General features: G+C 62.0%; 1 protein-coding gene across 2 annotated transcripts in view; it reads right to left on the reverse strand.

Moving 5' to 3' along the window:
* The window catches only part of NTN1 (netrin 1), a 106,008-nt gene extending 98,556 nt beyond the window's left edge, over window positions 1–7,452 (reverse strand). The window contains exon 1 of one of the 2 annotated variants that reach the window (XM_076353605.1): window positions 6,429–7,452. In XM_076353605.1, coding sequence (XP_076209720.1) covers window positions 6,429–7,452 — 1,024 coding nt within the window. The remainder of the gene's footprint in view (window positions 1–6,428) is intronic. The other variant, XM_076353606.1, reaches the window with a different exon arrangement.
* Window positions 7,453–15,461: the final 8,009 nt, after the last annotated feature.

A 15,461-nucleotide genomic window follows, 5' to 3' on the forward strand; every position in this document is an offset into this window, starting at 1 on the left:
TTAGCCGTGGACAAGCTCAAGGGAAGGCAAGTGTCCAACCCAGAGTGCCAAGCCTGGTTTTGTTTTAGCCTTAACTGCGCTTTTTTGTTTGTTTGTTTGTTGGTGTAAAAACCTTTCTGTTGGAAATCAGTTTAACTTTAAGCTTCCTGAGAATAAAAGCCTGTGAGAAAGCTCTGCCCATGCAAGGCCCGCTTGGGAGGCTACAATGGGAGTCTCAGCAGCTTATGGGCCCATATTTCTATGGCTACAGCACCCATCTGCTCAGCAATACAGTGTTGCCCACAGCTTGTGCAATTCCCCATGCAGAACAACCTGCTGGGAGCTGAACCAGGGCTCGGGTGCAAAGAACCTGCGGCTCCGTGGATGGCACATGGTGCCACGAGAGGTCCAGCCCGCACAGGGTCTGTTCCAGTTGCTGGCTGGTGCCATGTCACTGGTGAAGCTGCCCCAGTTGCAGTGTTTCCCTAGACACGAGGATGCTATGATACTGCTTCATGCCTTTCTTACCCCAAGTCCAAAGCATTTTGCACAGCCCCCCTTTACTCTCTATAAATAGGGAAACTGAGGCACAAGACAAGCCTGGATATCACAAATTATGAGTATCCCTAATATCCTCAAAAGGTAATGAGCAGCATCGGCACACAGCAGCTCCAAAATCCACCTGTCAGCCTTGCCTGGCTGGCTCAATCTAGAGACATTGTCGTGCTGTGCTGCCCAGCCCCAGGCAGCGGCATCTGTCTCAGATGGGCAGAGGATACTACACCCTGGGGATCCTGTATGGGCACCCTGGGGATCCTGCATGGGCACCCTGGGGAATATGGGTGATCCTGCATATGGAGAACCTGGGGATCCTGCAGGGACACCTTGGAAATCCTGCTCAGAGCCTCTTTGCTCAGATAAGAAATGTTGCTGCTTTACAAGGCGAGAAGGGATGCTTGCATCCTTCCCCGTCCCTCTGGAACAGATGTAGCCACAAGCAGGTTAAACACTGGGGACACTTAGACCCCCCTTCTCCTCACAGAGGGATTTACAAAGCCACTTAAGTCCTCTGTCTGACTCCCATCCCACCACGGTGCCCGGAACCGAAGGGGAAGAGGGTGCAATGGACGTGCCCCTTCCCGACCAGGTCCCTGCCAGCACTGCTGGTCCTACCCACACTCCACTTCCCACTCTGCTGCAGACAGAGCCCTCTCTTCCTCCGTCCCCCTCTGAGACAGGCCATTTGCAAAGCCCTGAATCACCACAGGAGAGGAGAAGACAGAAAGGACATCTTCCACCAGCCCAGTCCTTCATGGCTTGATGGGTCTCAGCCACTGTGAACCATTGTCACCCATCGGTGGCCCCAGGACTTGCCCTGACTCCCTGCTCTGCTGCACGCTCCCAGGATGCCTCGACCATGCAGACAGACGTCGGGGGCTGCTCACCCAGCTGAGCAACGGCTGCAGGCACACTCCGGTGGGGCCGAGCCATCAGTCACCACCAGCTTGGCTCCTTGTCCCATTCGGAGACCAAGGGGAATGGGAAAGAATCGCCTTGTAGGGCTACCCAACACCCCACTGTGCCGACCCTGCGGAAAACAGTTACAGACAGGATGAGAACCGAGAAGGCTTTTAAGTGGAGATGATGAATGCAGGCTAAAGAAAAGGGATCACCTAAATTTAATAAGGGACGCCAGAAACTCCCTGAGAGGAAATCCTACAGTCCTTACATCCCTCTGCAGGACTAGAGCAAGAAGAGCTCGCTGCTGTGGAAGGATTTGATTTCGCCGGTTGTGATGAGGGTGGAGGGGAGCCCACCGGGTGTTTTAGTAAGCACTGCCCTGCAAATACCTCCCTGGACTGCCACCGAGATGATAAAGCCCCAGGTTTGTCTGGAGGGAAGTTTTTCATTGGGAGTGTTTGGCAGACTGTTCTCTAGTCCCCTCCTTGTCTGAGATGAAGTTTCCTTTCAGCTGGAGGAGACACTTGCTCGCAAATTGCTCTGACATGAGACACATCCCACCCTGGGAATCCTACTGCAGCGCACACCGCGGAGCAGAGCCTGTCTAACACCAGGCTTCGTGCGCGGCTTGTGCCAAATCCCGTATCTGAAAACACAGTATGTTTCCTTTCTCTCATTGCAGTCGCACTTGTTGTTGTTAAACATTCTCTAGGCATCACATAGGGCCAAAATCCGAGAGGCGCCCAGCACCTGCAAACACCACTGACGTCAGACACACATGCAGGTGCCGGGTGCATCTCCCGGCCCCGCGGGGGAAAGGGCTGCGAAGCACCAGAGCCGGCACTGGGAACGGAGTTTGGAGGTTGTTCTCAAAGTGCCTGTCAGCGGGCCGCAGCCTGGGTTTGTCTAGTAGCGCTTTCTCCGGCCAAGGCAAATGCAAAGGTATTTTATGCAAACTAAAGGGAGTATTCAAAAGCAGTGCTTGTCTGTGTTCTTTTCCAGCACTCAAAATAACGCCACGGTTCGTGAGAAATTGCAGAATGGTGTCAATTGCATTTTATTGATGTTGCTAAATCTGGTCGTAGCCCCTGCCTGCATTTTCATGCGTCCACACAAGCTCACCAGCAGTTGAGCTCTGACAACATTTTAGTTCGGGCCTTTTCCAGCTGCAATCTCCTCTCACAGGGGAGCTGGAAGCTTCATCAGGACAAACTGGGCTGGAGACATGGGGCTTGGCTGGACCAACGCTGAGCAAATGGAGCCGGCCCGTCGGCGCTGGAGGGAGGGAGGATGGAGAACAGACCTCCAAGCTTGTCTCCGAGCTGTGTCCTCCCCGGAGCATGTTAGCTCCCAGGCACCCGGCCAAAGCCGGACTGTAAGGCCAAGCTCTACGTGGATGAGTTATTTGCCAGGTAAAGTTGATGGGAACCTGAATCTGTGAAAAGCTCTGCTGGCCGGGCTCCTTCTGCAGGAGCAGGTCCCTGGAGAACATCTCCTCGGGCCAGGCCCTGTCCTCTCCGTGTCCGGTGTCCGGGCTCTTGCAGGCAGTAATAAGTGATAAAGAAAAATTAGATCTGGCTGGAGAAAAACGTTCCCGTGGGAAATTTTGACTTTTTGTCAGAAACTCCAGCGTGTTTCTTTTTCAGCCCCAAATAAGCATGAATAGGAACAAAGATTCGGTTTTGGCAGGGGGAATGGGCTTACCAAAGAAAACACCCAAATTTTTAAGCAAAGCAGACACATTCTATCATTTTTCTCCCTGGTTGAAAAAAACAATTTTCCAGAAAAAAGAGCAAATTCAGTGAAAAAATTGTAATTGGTTCTCACACCACTGCCTTGGGCAAATTCAGCTAATTTGGCTAATTCACCTGCCCCCTCACCACTGCTGCTCGGGAGGGTCTGGCCTCCTCTGACTTCCCTCTCAAGCGGTTGAAGATCCCTCCAGCGTGCAGCCGGCAACATCACCACCAACTCACCGCTCGTCCCCTGCCTCTGCCCGGCGAAGGCTGGGTCCATAGCCCTCGGGTGACCGCAAAGCCTGACTTTCTGGATTTAGGAGAGAAACCAGGGTGGGCCCATGGTCATGAGCAAGTGGGTAGGAGCTGAATAGGGTTATTGTGATCTTTATCTAGGGGGATTATTCCAGGCAGTGTGGGCTTGGCAGGGCAACGCAGTTGTTTGGCCGTGGTTGGTTTTGCAGACGGATAGGTATGGCCCCAGGGAACGTGCAGCAGAAACGGGCTGGGGAAAATTATTTTACGGTAGCTTCATCCTTGCAAAACATTCACTTCCCAGAAAAGAAAAAAAATGAGTGATTTTCGTTTGCAGAAGTCTGCCACGGCTAGGACTGTGCATGGTCTGAAATGCAAAGCCTGGCACAAACGTCACACATTTTACTGGAAACTGGGAACTTGTTTCCTTTTTATTGGAAGTAAATCGGAAGGGAGAAGGATGGTGAGTGCACGGGGCCAGCATAATAACTGAACAGAAGCATTTTCAGGAGCACTTCAGGACCCCGCAGAGGAGACCAAGGGTCCAATAGCACCCCGAGATCGCACCGAATTTTACAGCGTCGCCGATGGCGGTAACTCTCTGCACCCAGGGAATTCGTCCCCGGCTGTGAGACGGCACTGAGGCCTGGGGGGAGCTGAGCCCCTCCTGCTCCCCTGGACCTGCTGCTGAGGGAGAGGCAGCGCTGGGCCCGCCCTGGGGCGGCGGTGGGAAATGATCAAGACGTGGAGTCCCATCCCCGGTTGCTGCCGGGCAGAGGGACCCCGCCGGGACGGAAGAAAAGCAAACCCGGAGATAAACCCCGGCTCGGCGCTGTTGGCACATCCGAGAGGCACCCACCGCCTTCGCCTCCGGGAAACGGCATCTCCCCGCCGCTTCCCCCCCGCTGCCACCGCCCCGGGGCCGAGCCCGCTCCGCTCCGCTCCGACGTGAGCAGCAGCCCGGCGGGGAGCGGAGCCTCCGGGCCGGGACAGAGCATCGCCCCGCGGGGGAGGCACCGCCGCCCGCTGCCGGGACCCCCGCACCTTCCCCCGGCGCCGCCGCAGCGTGTGCCCCGGTGCCACCGAAGTGCAGGACCGGGCCCCCTTCTCCCCGCCAGATAACCCAGGCTTGGCCGTGCCTCGGTGTTGAAGGCGCCGGCGAAGAAATTGCGCTCTCTGCAAGGGACACATCTGATTGTGATTTGGGGGGGGGGGGGGGGGAAGGAGGAGAAGGGGGGGGAAGCCAACCCCGGCCGCTCGGCGAGGTTTTTTTCCTATCGTCGGAGCTGCAAATATTTTGGAAGACGGGGCCGTGTTTTCCGTGTAAACAAGGCGGCGGCTGGCGGGCGGCGGGTGCCGGGGACGCGCTCCGCGGGAACGGGGGGTCCCGGCGCGGAGAGCCGGGCCGAGCCCGGGGCGCATCCGAGACCCCGGGGCTGGGTCACCCCCAGCCACCGGCACACGGCTGATCCCAGGGGCTGGCAGCGGCCCCCTAAACCGCGGCGAGGAAGGGACCGGCAGCGCACGGGGATCCCGCTGGGGAGCAGGGGGTGAAAGATCGGGGGGGAGCCGTCGGCGGGATGTGCGGGGACTCAAGGGGAAAAGCACCCCAAATCCTCCACCCTTGACCACCCCGGGCACAGGCGAGGGACGCCCCGTCTCCCCTCGGGGACGGCCCGGAGGCTGGGGCTCGCTTACAGCCAGGATGGCGCGCGTTTCTCGCCCGAGACGGAACGAACCGGCTGCTCCCCGGTTCTCATTTGGCGTTGGGGCTCGTTCAAGTCCCCGCCGCCCCGCCACCGCCCCCCGGGGCCGCTCGCACCCCCTGAGGATGCAGCGACAGGAGCCGCAGGCTTTGCCGAGCTGCCCTCCCCAGCGCCCGGCCGCCTTCTCCCTCCGGGGAAGACCGGAGCCCGTCCCCGTCCCGTTCGGGCACGGAGCCTCTCGGGCGAGCTGGAGGCTTTGCGGAGGGGCTCTGAGCCGGTGTCCCGGGCAAGGGAGCAGGGCTGCCTGCGAGCTCCGGGATCCCCGGGCCGGACCCCGCTCCGTGCGCTGCGGGACCCCCGGCCGGGAGCTGCCCGGGACGGGAGACTCTTCCCAGCCAGCCAGGGCTCCTCAGCGCTCCTCCGGACACGAACGGTATTTTCCCGGTGTCCTGAGCGTCCCTTCTCCCCTCTCCTGAGCTCCTGGGTGTCCCCTGCCCCGCGCTGCCGAGTCTCCCGCTGTCCCCTGCTCCGCGCTCCAGAGTCCCCCGGTGCCCCCCGTCCTGCGCTCCCGGGTGCCTCGGTGTCCCCTGCCTTGCTCTCCCGGGTGCCTCCGGTGTCCTCCGTCCCACGCCTCCGGGGCTCTCGGTATCCCCTGCCCCAAATACCTGTGCCTCGCCGTCCCCTGCCCGGTGGTCCCCAGTTCCCCGTGCCCCCTGTTCTGCACCTCGGGGTCCCCCGGTGTTGTCACCAGTGCGCTCCCGAGTGCCTCAGTGTCCCCTGCCTTGCGCTGCCAGGCTCCTCGGTGTCCCATCCCCTGCGCTTCCGAGTGCTTTCACATCCCCTGCTCCGCGCTCTGGGTCCCTCGGTGTCCCCTCCTTTGCCCTACGCTCCCGGGTACCTCAGTGTCCTCGCACTGTCCTGCTCTTCATCTCCCTGCGTGTCCTTGTCCCGCTCCCCGTGTCCCTGGATGTCCCCGCCCCGCTCGCCGTGTCCCTAGGTGTCCCCATGCCTTTCACTCCCCGTCCCTGAAGATCCCCTGCCGGGTCCTGGATGTCCCCATGCCTTTTGCTCCCCGTTCCCTGTCGGGTCCTGGATGTCCCCATGCCTTCCGCTGCCCGTCCCTGAAGGTCCCCCGCCGGGTCCTGGATGTCCCCCTGCCTTTCGCTGCCCGTCGCCTGCCGGGTCCTTCGCTCTCCCCTCCCTCCCCCTGCCCTTCCGGGGACCTCAGCGCCCTCTCCCCGTCCTTCCCCCGCGTCTGCCGGAGTGTCCGTGCCCGCGGCGTGGGACTCACCCACGCACTCGTTGGCCTCCCGGGCCGTCGCTCTCTGCCAGGGTCGGTCGTAGTGGAAGGGCTTGCAGCGGTCGCACTCGGGGCCGGCCGTGTTGTGCTTGCAGTCGCACACCAAGCTGTCGTCGCGGTCACGGACACAGCGCGACGCGTGGCCGTTGCACTTGCATCGCCCGCCGACCTGCAAGTCGGAGACGGCGTAGAAGTAGGAATCGCGGGCCAGCTCGGAGTCATCCTCGCTCTCGTCGCCGAAGGTGTGGAGGCGGCTGAAGGTCACCCTGATGTCGGTGGCCGTCACCCAGTCCTGCAGCACGGGCGAGTTGTCGAAGTCGTGGGCGGTGGGGCGGCCGTCCAGGGTGCTGAAGGCGATGAGGCCGCCGGAGAGGGGCCGCACGTCGGTGTGCGAGTCGGTGCAGACCGCCTCCTGCTCGTTCTGCTTGGTGATGGCGGCGCGGCTGGGCTTGTTGTACATCTTGCGGCACTGCGTGGAGTAGAACTGGAAGGGCACCCAGGTCTTGCCGTAGTCCATGGACTTGTGGATGGCCATGGACTCGGGGCGCGGCGAGCAGAACTGCAGGCTGACGTAGGTCACCTCGAATTTCTTGCCCAGGGAGAGGGTGAGGGTGACGTTATGGGGGTACTGGACGTAGCTGTCGGACTGCCAGCAGGTCAGGTTGTGCGGGTTGTTGAGGTCGGTGAGGAAGGAGGGCGGGTGGGCGCGCTTGGGGTCGGAGGCGTTGCAGAGGTGGCAGGAGCGGACCTGCTCCTCGCCCTTCTCCGTCACCACGCAGTACCGCGACGGCGGCTTCCCGCAGGTGCTCGACACCTTCACCTCCTTCCCGAAGGCCGAGTTGACGAAGTCGGGGATGCAGCGGCGGGGCAGCCCGTGCTCGTCGTAGCAGGGGTCGGGCTGAGCCGTCTGCACGGCGAACATGCTCACGCCGTGGTAGCCGCCGCGCAGGGGCTGCGCCAGCCACGCCGCCGCCAGCAGCAGGGCCAGCGGCGCCTCCGCGCCCTTCCGCGGCATCCTGCGCAACCTCCGCGCGGCGTGGGGAAAGGAGGGAGGGGAGCCGCCGCTCTAACGCGCGGCTCCGCGGGGCGACTTGGCCGACGGACGCGGTGCAGCGGCTCAGGGAGCCCGGAGCATCGCCCGCCCCGCGGCCAGCCCCGCGGAGAAAGGGGAGACCGCGGCGGCGGCGGCACCACAAAAGTGCGGCTGGCGGCGGGGCTGGGTCCCGCCTGCCTCCCGCCCCGGCTCTCGCACGGAGAATGACTGGCGGTCCCAGCCCCCGCCGCGTTTGAGGTCATGCTAAAGGAGTGACATCGCGCTCAAGGAACAGAACAACGACATCCACTGGCGGCTCAGCCAGAGACACGCACAGGCCTGGGGGAGGGCGGGGGGGGGGGGGGATGGGAGAGGGACGAAGCCCGCCCCGACACCGCGGCGATGGGCGCCAGCGCCGCCGCGGGGCTCCCGAGCCGCCCCGAGGAGCCGGTGAAGGGCCCTCCTTCTCCCCCCCGCCCCTCTGCGCCCCCGACGGGACTGAGGGAGGCCAGGGCTGCCTGCGCCCCAGCAGCTGGGGATGCTCCGTGGGCATGGGCGGGGAGAAGGGGGGACCGGCCGGGAGGACCCCCCCCCCCGCCTACCCGTGGGGTCGACGAGAGGGACAGGATCGGGCTGGTCGCTGCTGGCCTCCCCTTCTCCACCAGGCCAGATAGGGCCTGACCCCCTCAGCTGGATTGGGAGGGGGGGTCCGGGGCAGAGCCACCGTTCAGTGCAGGAGCCCGGAACCCAGAGCCCGCCCGGGCACCGGCCCGGTCCGAGGGGGCTCCCGGCGGGTCTCGGCCCAGAGCCTTCGCCCTTGGGAAAGAAAACCCGATGCCGGGGAAGTTTAACTGGGGGAAATCTCGACTCCTTGGGCACGACACGGGAACTAAGGGGCCTGGCGACCCCCGGCAGGCTGTTTTAGGGGGCTGATCTCGGTGAAGGGGCGGTTTCCTCGGCATAGTCCCGGGGACAGCCCGGGCACAGGGGCTGCGCGGCGCTTCTCGCCGCTTCCCCCCGGTTTGCAACTTGTCGGTGCTCCCCTTAAAGCGAGGAAGGGGTCAAAAGGCGGCACTTGTCCCGCACCGGGCCGTGCCCCAGCCCCGGGCTCCCCTTCCCGCCCGCCCCAGCGGACTCCCGGTGCCGGGCGGGCCGCCCCCCGACGGCTGCCTCCCTCCGGATCCGCTCCGGCCCGGCTCTTCCCCCGGTGATCCCGGCCGGGGACACGCCGCCGCCGGCTGCCCCGGCCCGGGGGACGGTACTGAGATCCCGGAGAGGTGGTCCCGGGAGGGAGCGGAGGCGTTTCCCTCCCGCGGCTCCCGGCCGCCCTGCTCGCCCCCCTTCCCTCCCTCCCTCCTTGATTAAAAGGGCACTTTTATTTTTCCAACGGAGGTGCCCTCTCTCGGAGCGCTGCCCACGCCGTGTCACTCAAGCGGCCGGGCCCTGGCACGGCGGCGCGGTCCCCTCCCCGGCGAGCCCCGGCGGGGCGGCCCGAGGGGACGGGGGCTGCCCGGGCAGCGGCGAGCCCCAGGCCGGCCTCCGCCCCCTCCCCTCCGCCCGCCCCTCTCCCCGCTTTGAATTCCTTGCCACCGAGCTGAATAAAAGTGGTTGTTGTAAATTGAATTAGGGCCTGATTAATCTGCTCCCGGGCCTGCTAGCCCAGCGGGGCGTCTTTGGCAATGCAACCGCCTTCCCTGCAGGGCAGCGGGGCTCCGCAGCCTCCCTGCCCCCATCGCTCCCCCCGGATCCCCCCCGCATCCCCCCCAGCCCCGCCGCTGCGGGGATTTGTTAACTCTTCCCCCGGAGAGAGCCCCTCCGTCCTGCTCCCGACGCCCTTGCTGCTTCTTCGCCGGAGGAAGAGGGGGGGGGGGTGTGTATGGGGATGCGGTCGGCCCGGGACTCGGGGGGTCCCGGTCCTGCTGGTCCCACCCGAGCCGCCCAGGGACGCAGCCCGGCACACGCGGGTCACACACACGCACAGTCACGGTGTATCCCAGCCCCGGAGAGATTTTTCTCCCAGCTCTTGAACTGCAGCCGGATTTGCAGGATGGGACGGGGGGCGGCGATCCCGTCCAGCTCTGGGGAGACCTTAAGGATGGAGGAGGGGAAGTCAGACCAAACTGTCCCGGGCCGTCGGGGTCAGGCCGGGGGCGCGGCTGCGGGACGCCCCCGGGGACACCGCCGCCCCGTGCGGGCTCTCCCCGGCTCGGCCCCGGCTGTGCGGACACACCCGGGATGGGGGGCAGGCGCGGGCTGTGCCCCCCCGAGCCTGCCCAGGTGACACCCGCCGGAGGTACCACCGTGGCCGGTGCATCCGGGGGGCCCCCGGGGACCTGAGGTCCGCTTTGCCCAGCCAGGCGCCCCAAATCCGGACCCGTCAACCCCCCGGGTGCCTGCTGTGACCATCCCCGCTCGTCGTGTCTGAGCCCCCGCTCCGCCCGCCCGGTGCTTCTCCTCCGGCCACGCGTGTCCGAGACCAGCCTTTCCCCGCGGGGGTTCCGTCCGCCCGTGTCCGGGCCGTGCCGGGGCGGCCGGCGCCGCCGTGTGCGGGGCTCCTGTGCCCGGGGGGGACACGGGGCTCCGGCTCGGAACGAAGCAGGTGCCGGCTGCGAGGACCGGCGTTTACCCCGGGGGAAGAGGCGGTTTTGGCTCCGGCTGCCCCCGATCCCCCGCGACCCCCCCGCCGGCCCCGGGCGCAGGGCAGGGCTGAGATTTCGGCTTTTCTTTAAAATCCGGGAGGGTTTTTAAAGGGCAACCCCCGGCCCCTCCAGCCCACATTGGTCTTTACCGTCTCGCAGCAAAATATGGGGGGGGGAGGGGGGGGCGTTCTAAGAAAACCTGACCCACGCTAAACTCCCCCGCAAACTCGAGGTGCTGCTTAATCCCATTAGCAGGGTGTTAATTTAACAGCCATCCGGCGCTGCCGGGCACGGGGGGACCGTGCTGCCCGGCGGCCGGGGCGCAGGCTGCGGCTCTCGCCTCCCTCCTGCCCTTCTCGCTGGGTTTATTCGGTGTTTCACAACCCCCGGGGTTTGTAATGGTTCTTGCGGTCATTAACGTGATTTACTGAGGCTTTCCTCTAATTACCTCGCCCTCGAGCTATTAAATGCATGTAAGCAGCTCCGCGGGGACCGAGGCGCAGCTCCCCGAGGCCCGGTCCCGAGTCTCTCCGCCCCCTCCGGGGCAGGGTGGCCTGGGGCCGTCCCGGAGGGACGGAGCAGAGGGGGATGCTCGGGGCACCAGGCCGTGCCCCCCACCCCGGCTCGCCCCCCACTTCGGATTTGATTTTCCTATCGTTAAGCACCAGCTAGCCCTGGCCCTGCTCTGGCTCGGGGGGACACGGATCCTTGCCGGCTCCAGTCCCGGTGCAACCCCGCTGCGCTCTCGCTCCCACCGGGGCCGAAGCATCTCCGGTACCTGCACCGGGAGCGGAGCATCTCCGGTATCTCCGGTACCTGCACCGGGAGCTGAGAGTCTCCGGTACCAGCACCGGGAGCGGAGCATCTCCGGTACCTACACCGGGAGCGGATCATCTCCGGTATCTCCGGTACCTGCACCGGGACCGGGGCCGGCCGAGTGCGGGCACACGGGCTGAGCTGCCGCGGGGCACGGCCAGGCCGGTCCTGGACAAAGCGGAGCGGCCCTTTCCCCCCGCGTTTGGCCGGGGAGAAGCCCCGACGGAGGAGAGAGGAGAGGGGCTTTATTTCAGCCCCACCGGGGGCAGCTGGGGAAGGCGGCCCCGGCGCTCAGAGCCTGTTTTAAAAGTCAAATCGCTTCGGGTGCCGGAGCCCGTCCACCTCCCCGCGAACAATGCGCTGCCCCGGGCCCACCTCCCCCTGCCGTCGCCCGGCCTTGAGTTTTGGAGAAGGGAGGGGGAAAACCCAACCAGATCCTCCCCTCCTCGAATATCTGGGGGCCGTCCCCCCGGCGGGGACCGGGAGCGGCTGGAAAAGCAGAGAAGACCCGGGTTGAAATAATCAGGAGCGATTTATTCCCCTGGAGTGACAGTTCTTTTGAGCGGTTGCCGAATGGCAGTTTCTGTCTTTCTGAAAGCTTTTCTTCCAGATTCTGTTCAGATTAGGCTGGGGAGATGAATGAGGCCATTATCCAGCCCAGTAGCTATTCTGAAATGCCAAATTAATTACCAAGGGCTAAATCAAGGCGATGGGGGCTGGAGGGGGGGGGGGGTCCGGCCGTTTGAGGTGTGAAAATATCTCCGCGATCTTTGAAACCCGGGCACCGGCGGCGGCCCGGGGTGCGCACCCCCCCGCCTCACTCCGCAGGTGCAAGGGGCAGCGGAGCGGGCCCGGCCGGGCGGAGCGGGAGAGGAGACCCCCCCGCCCCGGGGCCCCGCTCCGGCTCCCTCCTCCCGGTCCCGGCACGGCCCCGCCGGCTGCCGCATCTCTTACCTCGGGTGGGGCGAGGAGCGCCGGGGCCGCCGGGCACCGCGGGTCTCCGGGCAGGGCTGAGCCGCAGCCGGAGCCGCAACCGGAGCCGCGGCCGCTGGTCCTCGCTCGGATGCTCAGGGGCTTGGCCGGACCCCTCCGGGCGCTCCCGGCCGGGCTCGCCGCTACCTGCCCGCCGGCCCCCCCGGGCGGAGGAGGGAGCAGCCCGGCTCCCCCCGGCCGGGCTCTGCCCTCGCCTGCTGCGGCGCTTTGCCGTCAGCTGGGCCGCCGCGGAGGGAGCCCGGGGGATTTCATGATCCCCTGAGCTCCAAAGGGCCGGCTCGGGGATGCAAAAAGTAATCAGCCGGGCGCTTCTTGCGGGCCGGTGGTGAGAGGGGGAAGGAGGAGGTAGAAGGAGTGTGTGTGTGCGCAGGGATGCTGTTCCAAAACTTCCCGATGCACAGGCATACCTGGCGTGGTTGGCGTTGCCTGGCTTGGAGGGTTACAAAAACACCCCGGAGAAAGGGAAGAGAGGGAAAAAGACTGGCCGGTCCCTCCCTGCTCCTTGCAGGGACCTGGGAAGCGGAGCGATTTTACTGCAGCATGCGGGGGAAGGCGCTGGGGAGCGGGGCTGGCTCCCCAGGATGTCCCAAGGGAATTAGGCAAGACGGCACCGCTGGCTTTTCTGGGACTGGTGTCTCTCTGCCAGCACAGATCACAACATTTTCACATGACATTTAATCCCTCACCCTAAAGCTCTTTGGCTCTCGCCAGGCAGTTATTGTTATTATTGTTTCTCTAATATTTACACTTTGCTCCCAAGCAAGTGTAATTTGTTCATAAGCCCCTGATCACTTTGTAGATCCCTGGCCCGTAATCCAGTTTTCTCTTCAGTTCCCGGGAAAGCACACCTCTGGCTCCTCTCATTTATGCAAAAAAAACCCCGCGCAAATTTTATGCAAAAAAATTGTTTAGGGAACGGTGGGTAGAGCCTGACTATCAATTCTTGGTGGGGGGAGAGGTGGGCATGTGGCTGATGCTGAATCCTCTGCAGCAAATGCACATGGCCAGTGACATCCCGGTTCAGCCTGCCGAAACCCTGGGCAGAACTGCTGGCAGCAGTGAGAGCAGAGCTAGGCAAGACTTTTCCTTACACTAGACAGTCCTTGCAAACGAGGAATAAGCAACGAGGAGATTTCCCAGGGGCTGAGAAGTGGGCTGTAGAAGGAATCAAGCCTTTAATGTAAATTGGCCGTGGCTGGCAGAGACCACTGAACACTAGGCTATTCAGCATCTCTGTGAACCTCTAATGATCAACTCGGTTTTCAATTATACACCCAGAATTGCCACCAAGTGAGATAAGCCTCTGGAATACTATATTTTCTCTTGCAAAATGTTTTCTTTAGGGCAGGCAGACTAGAAAGCTTTGTGTGCAATATTTGATTTATTTTCAGCAGACCAGCCTGACACGCAGCAGCCCGGAGAGCTCCTGACCATACCAAATGGGTACCCAAACAGCTCACACGCTCCTGGGGACCCACAGGTGGATTCAGCCACTGCAGGGAGCTACAGCAGCGCAGGTACCAGATATACCCAAGAAAACAGAGGCACTCCTTGATGGTAAAATGTTTAAACCCTGTGATTTATTTGTGTGCTTCTCTGCAGAAACAATGGTTTAATTTGGATGGGTGCAGATGTAGCGGAACAAAAAAACAATGCTGCTTAGCCTGGAAAATGCTGCCATATTCCATACATTGGACATACCGCCGAGGCATCATCAGGGTGAAAGAGTGGATGTTACATGGCATAGCCCAGAAACATGCACAGACCCTCCAGACTTCAGTTCCTCATGCACCCCAAAGAAGGCCACCCTACATTTTCAAGCTATTTCCAAGGTAAAATTACTTTTCCGAGCAATATATTACAGGCAGTAGGACAAGAGGAGCACCGTGACCTTACAACAGTGTTCTGAGCTCAACGGGAAAAAAAATACCAGAAGTGAACGGGGAGATCGGTCTGCTGGGAACGCCCCGGCACAGCTGAAGAAACCTCGCTGCAATGAATTGATGGAGGCCTGGCAGGGCCACCTGCACCAATGGAGGGAATAAACCCTGCACGTTTCTGGGCACTGGTGGTGTAACCCCAGTTTCATGGATCTGGAGGACTCTGCTGCCAGGCTGAGATATGGGAGATGTGGGGTGAAGAAAGCAGGTTTTGGTTCGGGGAAGGCAGATTCTTGTACAAACTTTGCTGGGGATCTGCATGGGGAGGAGGGGATGGGGACATCTGATTTATTCAGTAAAATGTTTCACCCAGAGAGACTTCTGCTGAGTTTGTGGGGCTTTGGGAAGGCACAGTGCAGTAAACTGTAGGACAAGAATGAGCAGTGTTTGTCTTGCAAATCTTTAGCGGTGCAGCAGAAGCCGTTCTGTGGATCTTATTTTTAGATGATCAAAGCATCCACCTGGATCTCAGGGGACCTGGGAGCAAGTCCACCCTTTGCAAAGGGCTTTCTACTGGTTTTAGGACTATTCTCTTTATATCATATTTGTGGCCCCGACCTACAGAGGGACGTCAGAGCAATTCACAAATCCCCGCTGTCCCTGGTCTCTGGAGTCAGACCTCCCCAAGGACCCCAGGCTCTGCACCCACCTAAGAGACCACCCAGCTCAGGTCCCATCCCCTGCCTTAAGGCTGTTTGGCACTCACAGTAAGCATCCCTGCCCTGAAGTACCCAGCTCTGACTGCACACTGCATTTTGCACAGGGGTTTGGTGTCTCCACTTCAGCTGCCCCTCCGCTCCCCATGGAAGGGGGCTTTGGGGCTTGCTGACTTTCCCATCTGTGCTGTTTGGAGACAACCCAGGCTTGGTGGACTCAAGCGCTTTCCCAGCAGCTGCTGACCCTGGCTGTCCCTTGGGCAGAGGGATGCCACCGCCCCGGCACCGGCTGCCCCGTGCTGACCTCTGCCTTCCTGCGCCGAGGAAGAGCCTGGCAGGGATCCCGCTCCCGCCCGTCCCCGCTCTCGTTTATGGGTAATTGGCAGCAAACGGAGCAGAAGGGAAGACACTCAGGGTGGGATCCTTGGGTGCAATCTGACCTCCACAGCCATCAATCGTCCACAGCGTCTCTTTTTTTTATTATTTCTACTTTTTCTTGCAAGTACTGCGGCTCTGCAGGGAGCAAAGAAAAGTTTCTTTGCTTCCTGCAGAGAAGGAGCAAAGCCGAGGCGAGGGCTGAGCGGGGCTTCCCTGCCTGACCAGCGCTGCCTGACGTGGCAGCTCGAAGGAGTCCCGGGCGCCGTGAGCTGCCTGCTGTTCCTTTGGAAGGAAAACAGCCTTGATTGAGAAGCATCTGCCCCTGGGCCCTGTCTGGGGAGGATAACAACAAGGTTTCTTCCTCTTGAGTTTAGACCAGTATTACTCAAAGAAAATTGATCCTTTTATTCGCTTCTTTGACTCGCTTTAGTAAAATCTGAGCAGCAACTCAAACACAAGAGTTCTGGTGCCAAGGGAACCCAGATGGGGAGGGAAACTGGTCAGTGCTATGGCACTGGCCAAACACTGCCCAGAGCAAAGACAGAGCAGCCAGGACAGTGAAACCACAG

The sequence above is a fragment of the Aptenodytes patagonicus genome, chromosome 16 (assembly GCF_965638725.1).
Source record: "Aptenodytes patagonicus chromosome 16, bAptPat1.pri.cur, whole genome shotgun sequence".
Taxonomy (NCBI): domain Eukaryota; kingdom Metazoa; phylum Chordata; class Aves; order Sphenisciformes; family Spheniscidae; genus Aptenodytes; species Aptenodytes patagonicus.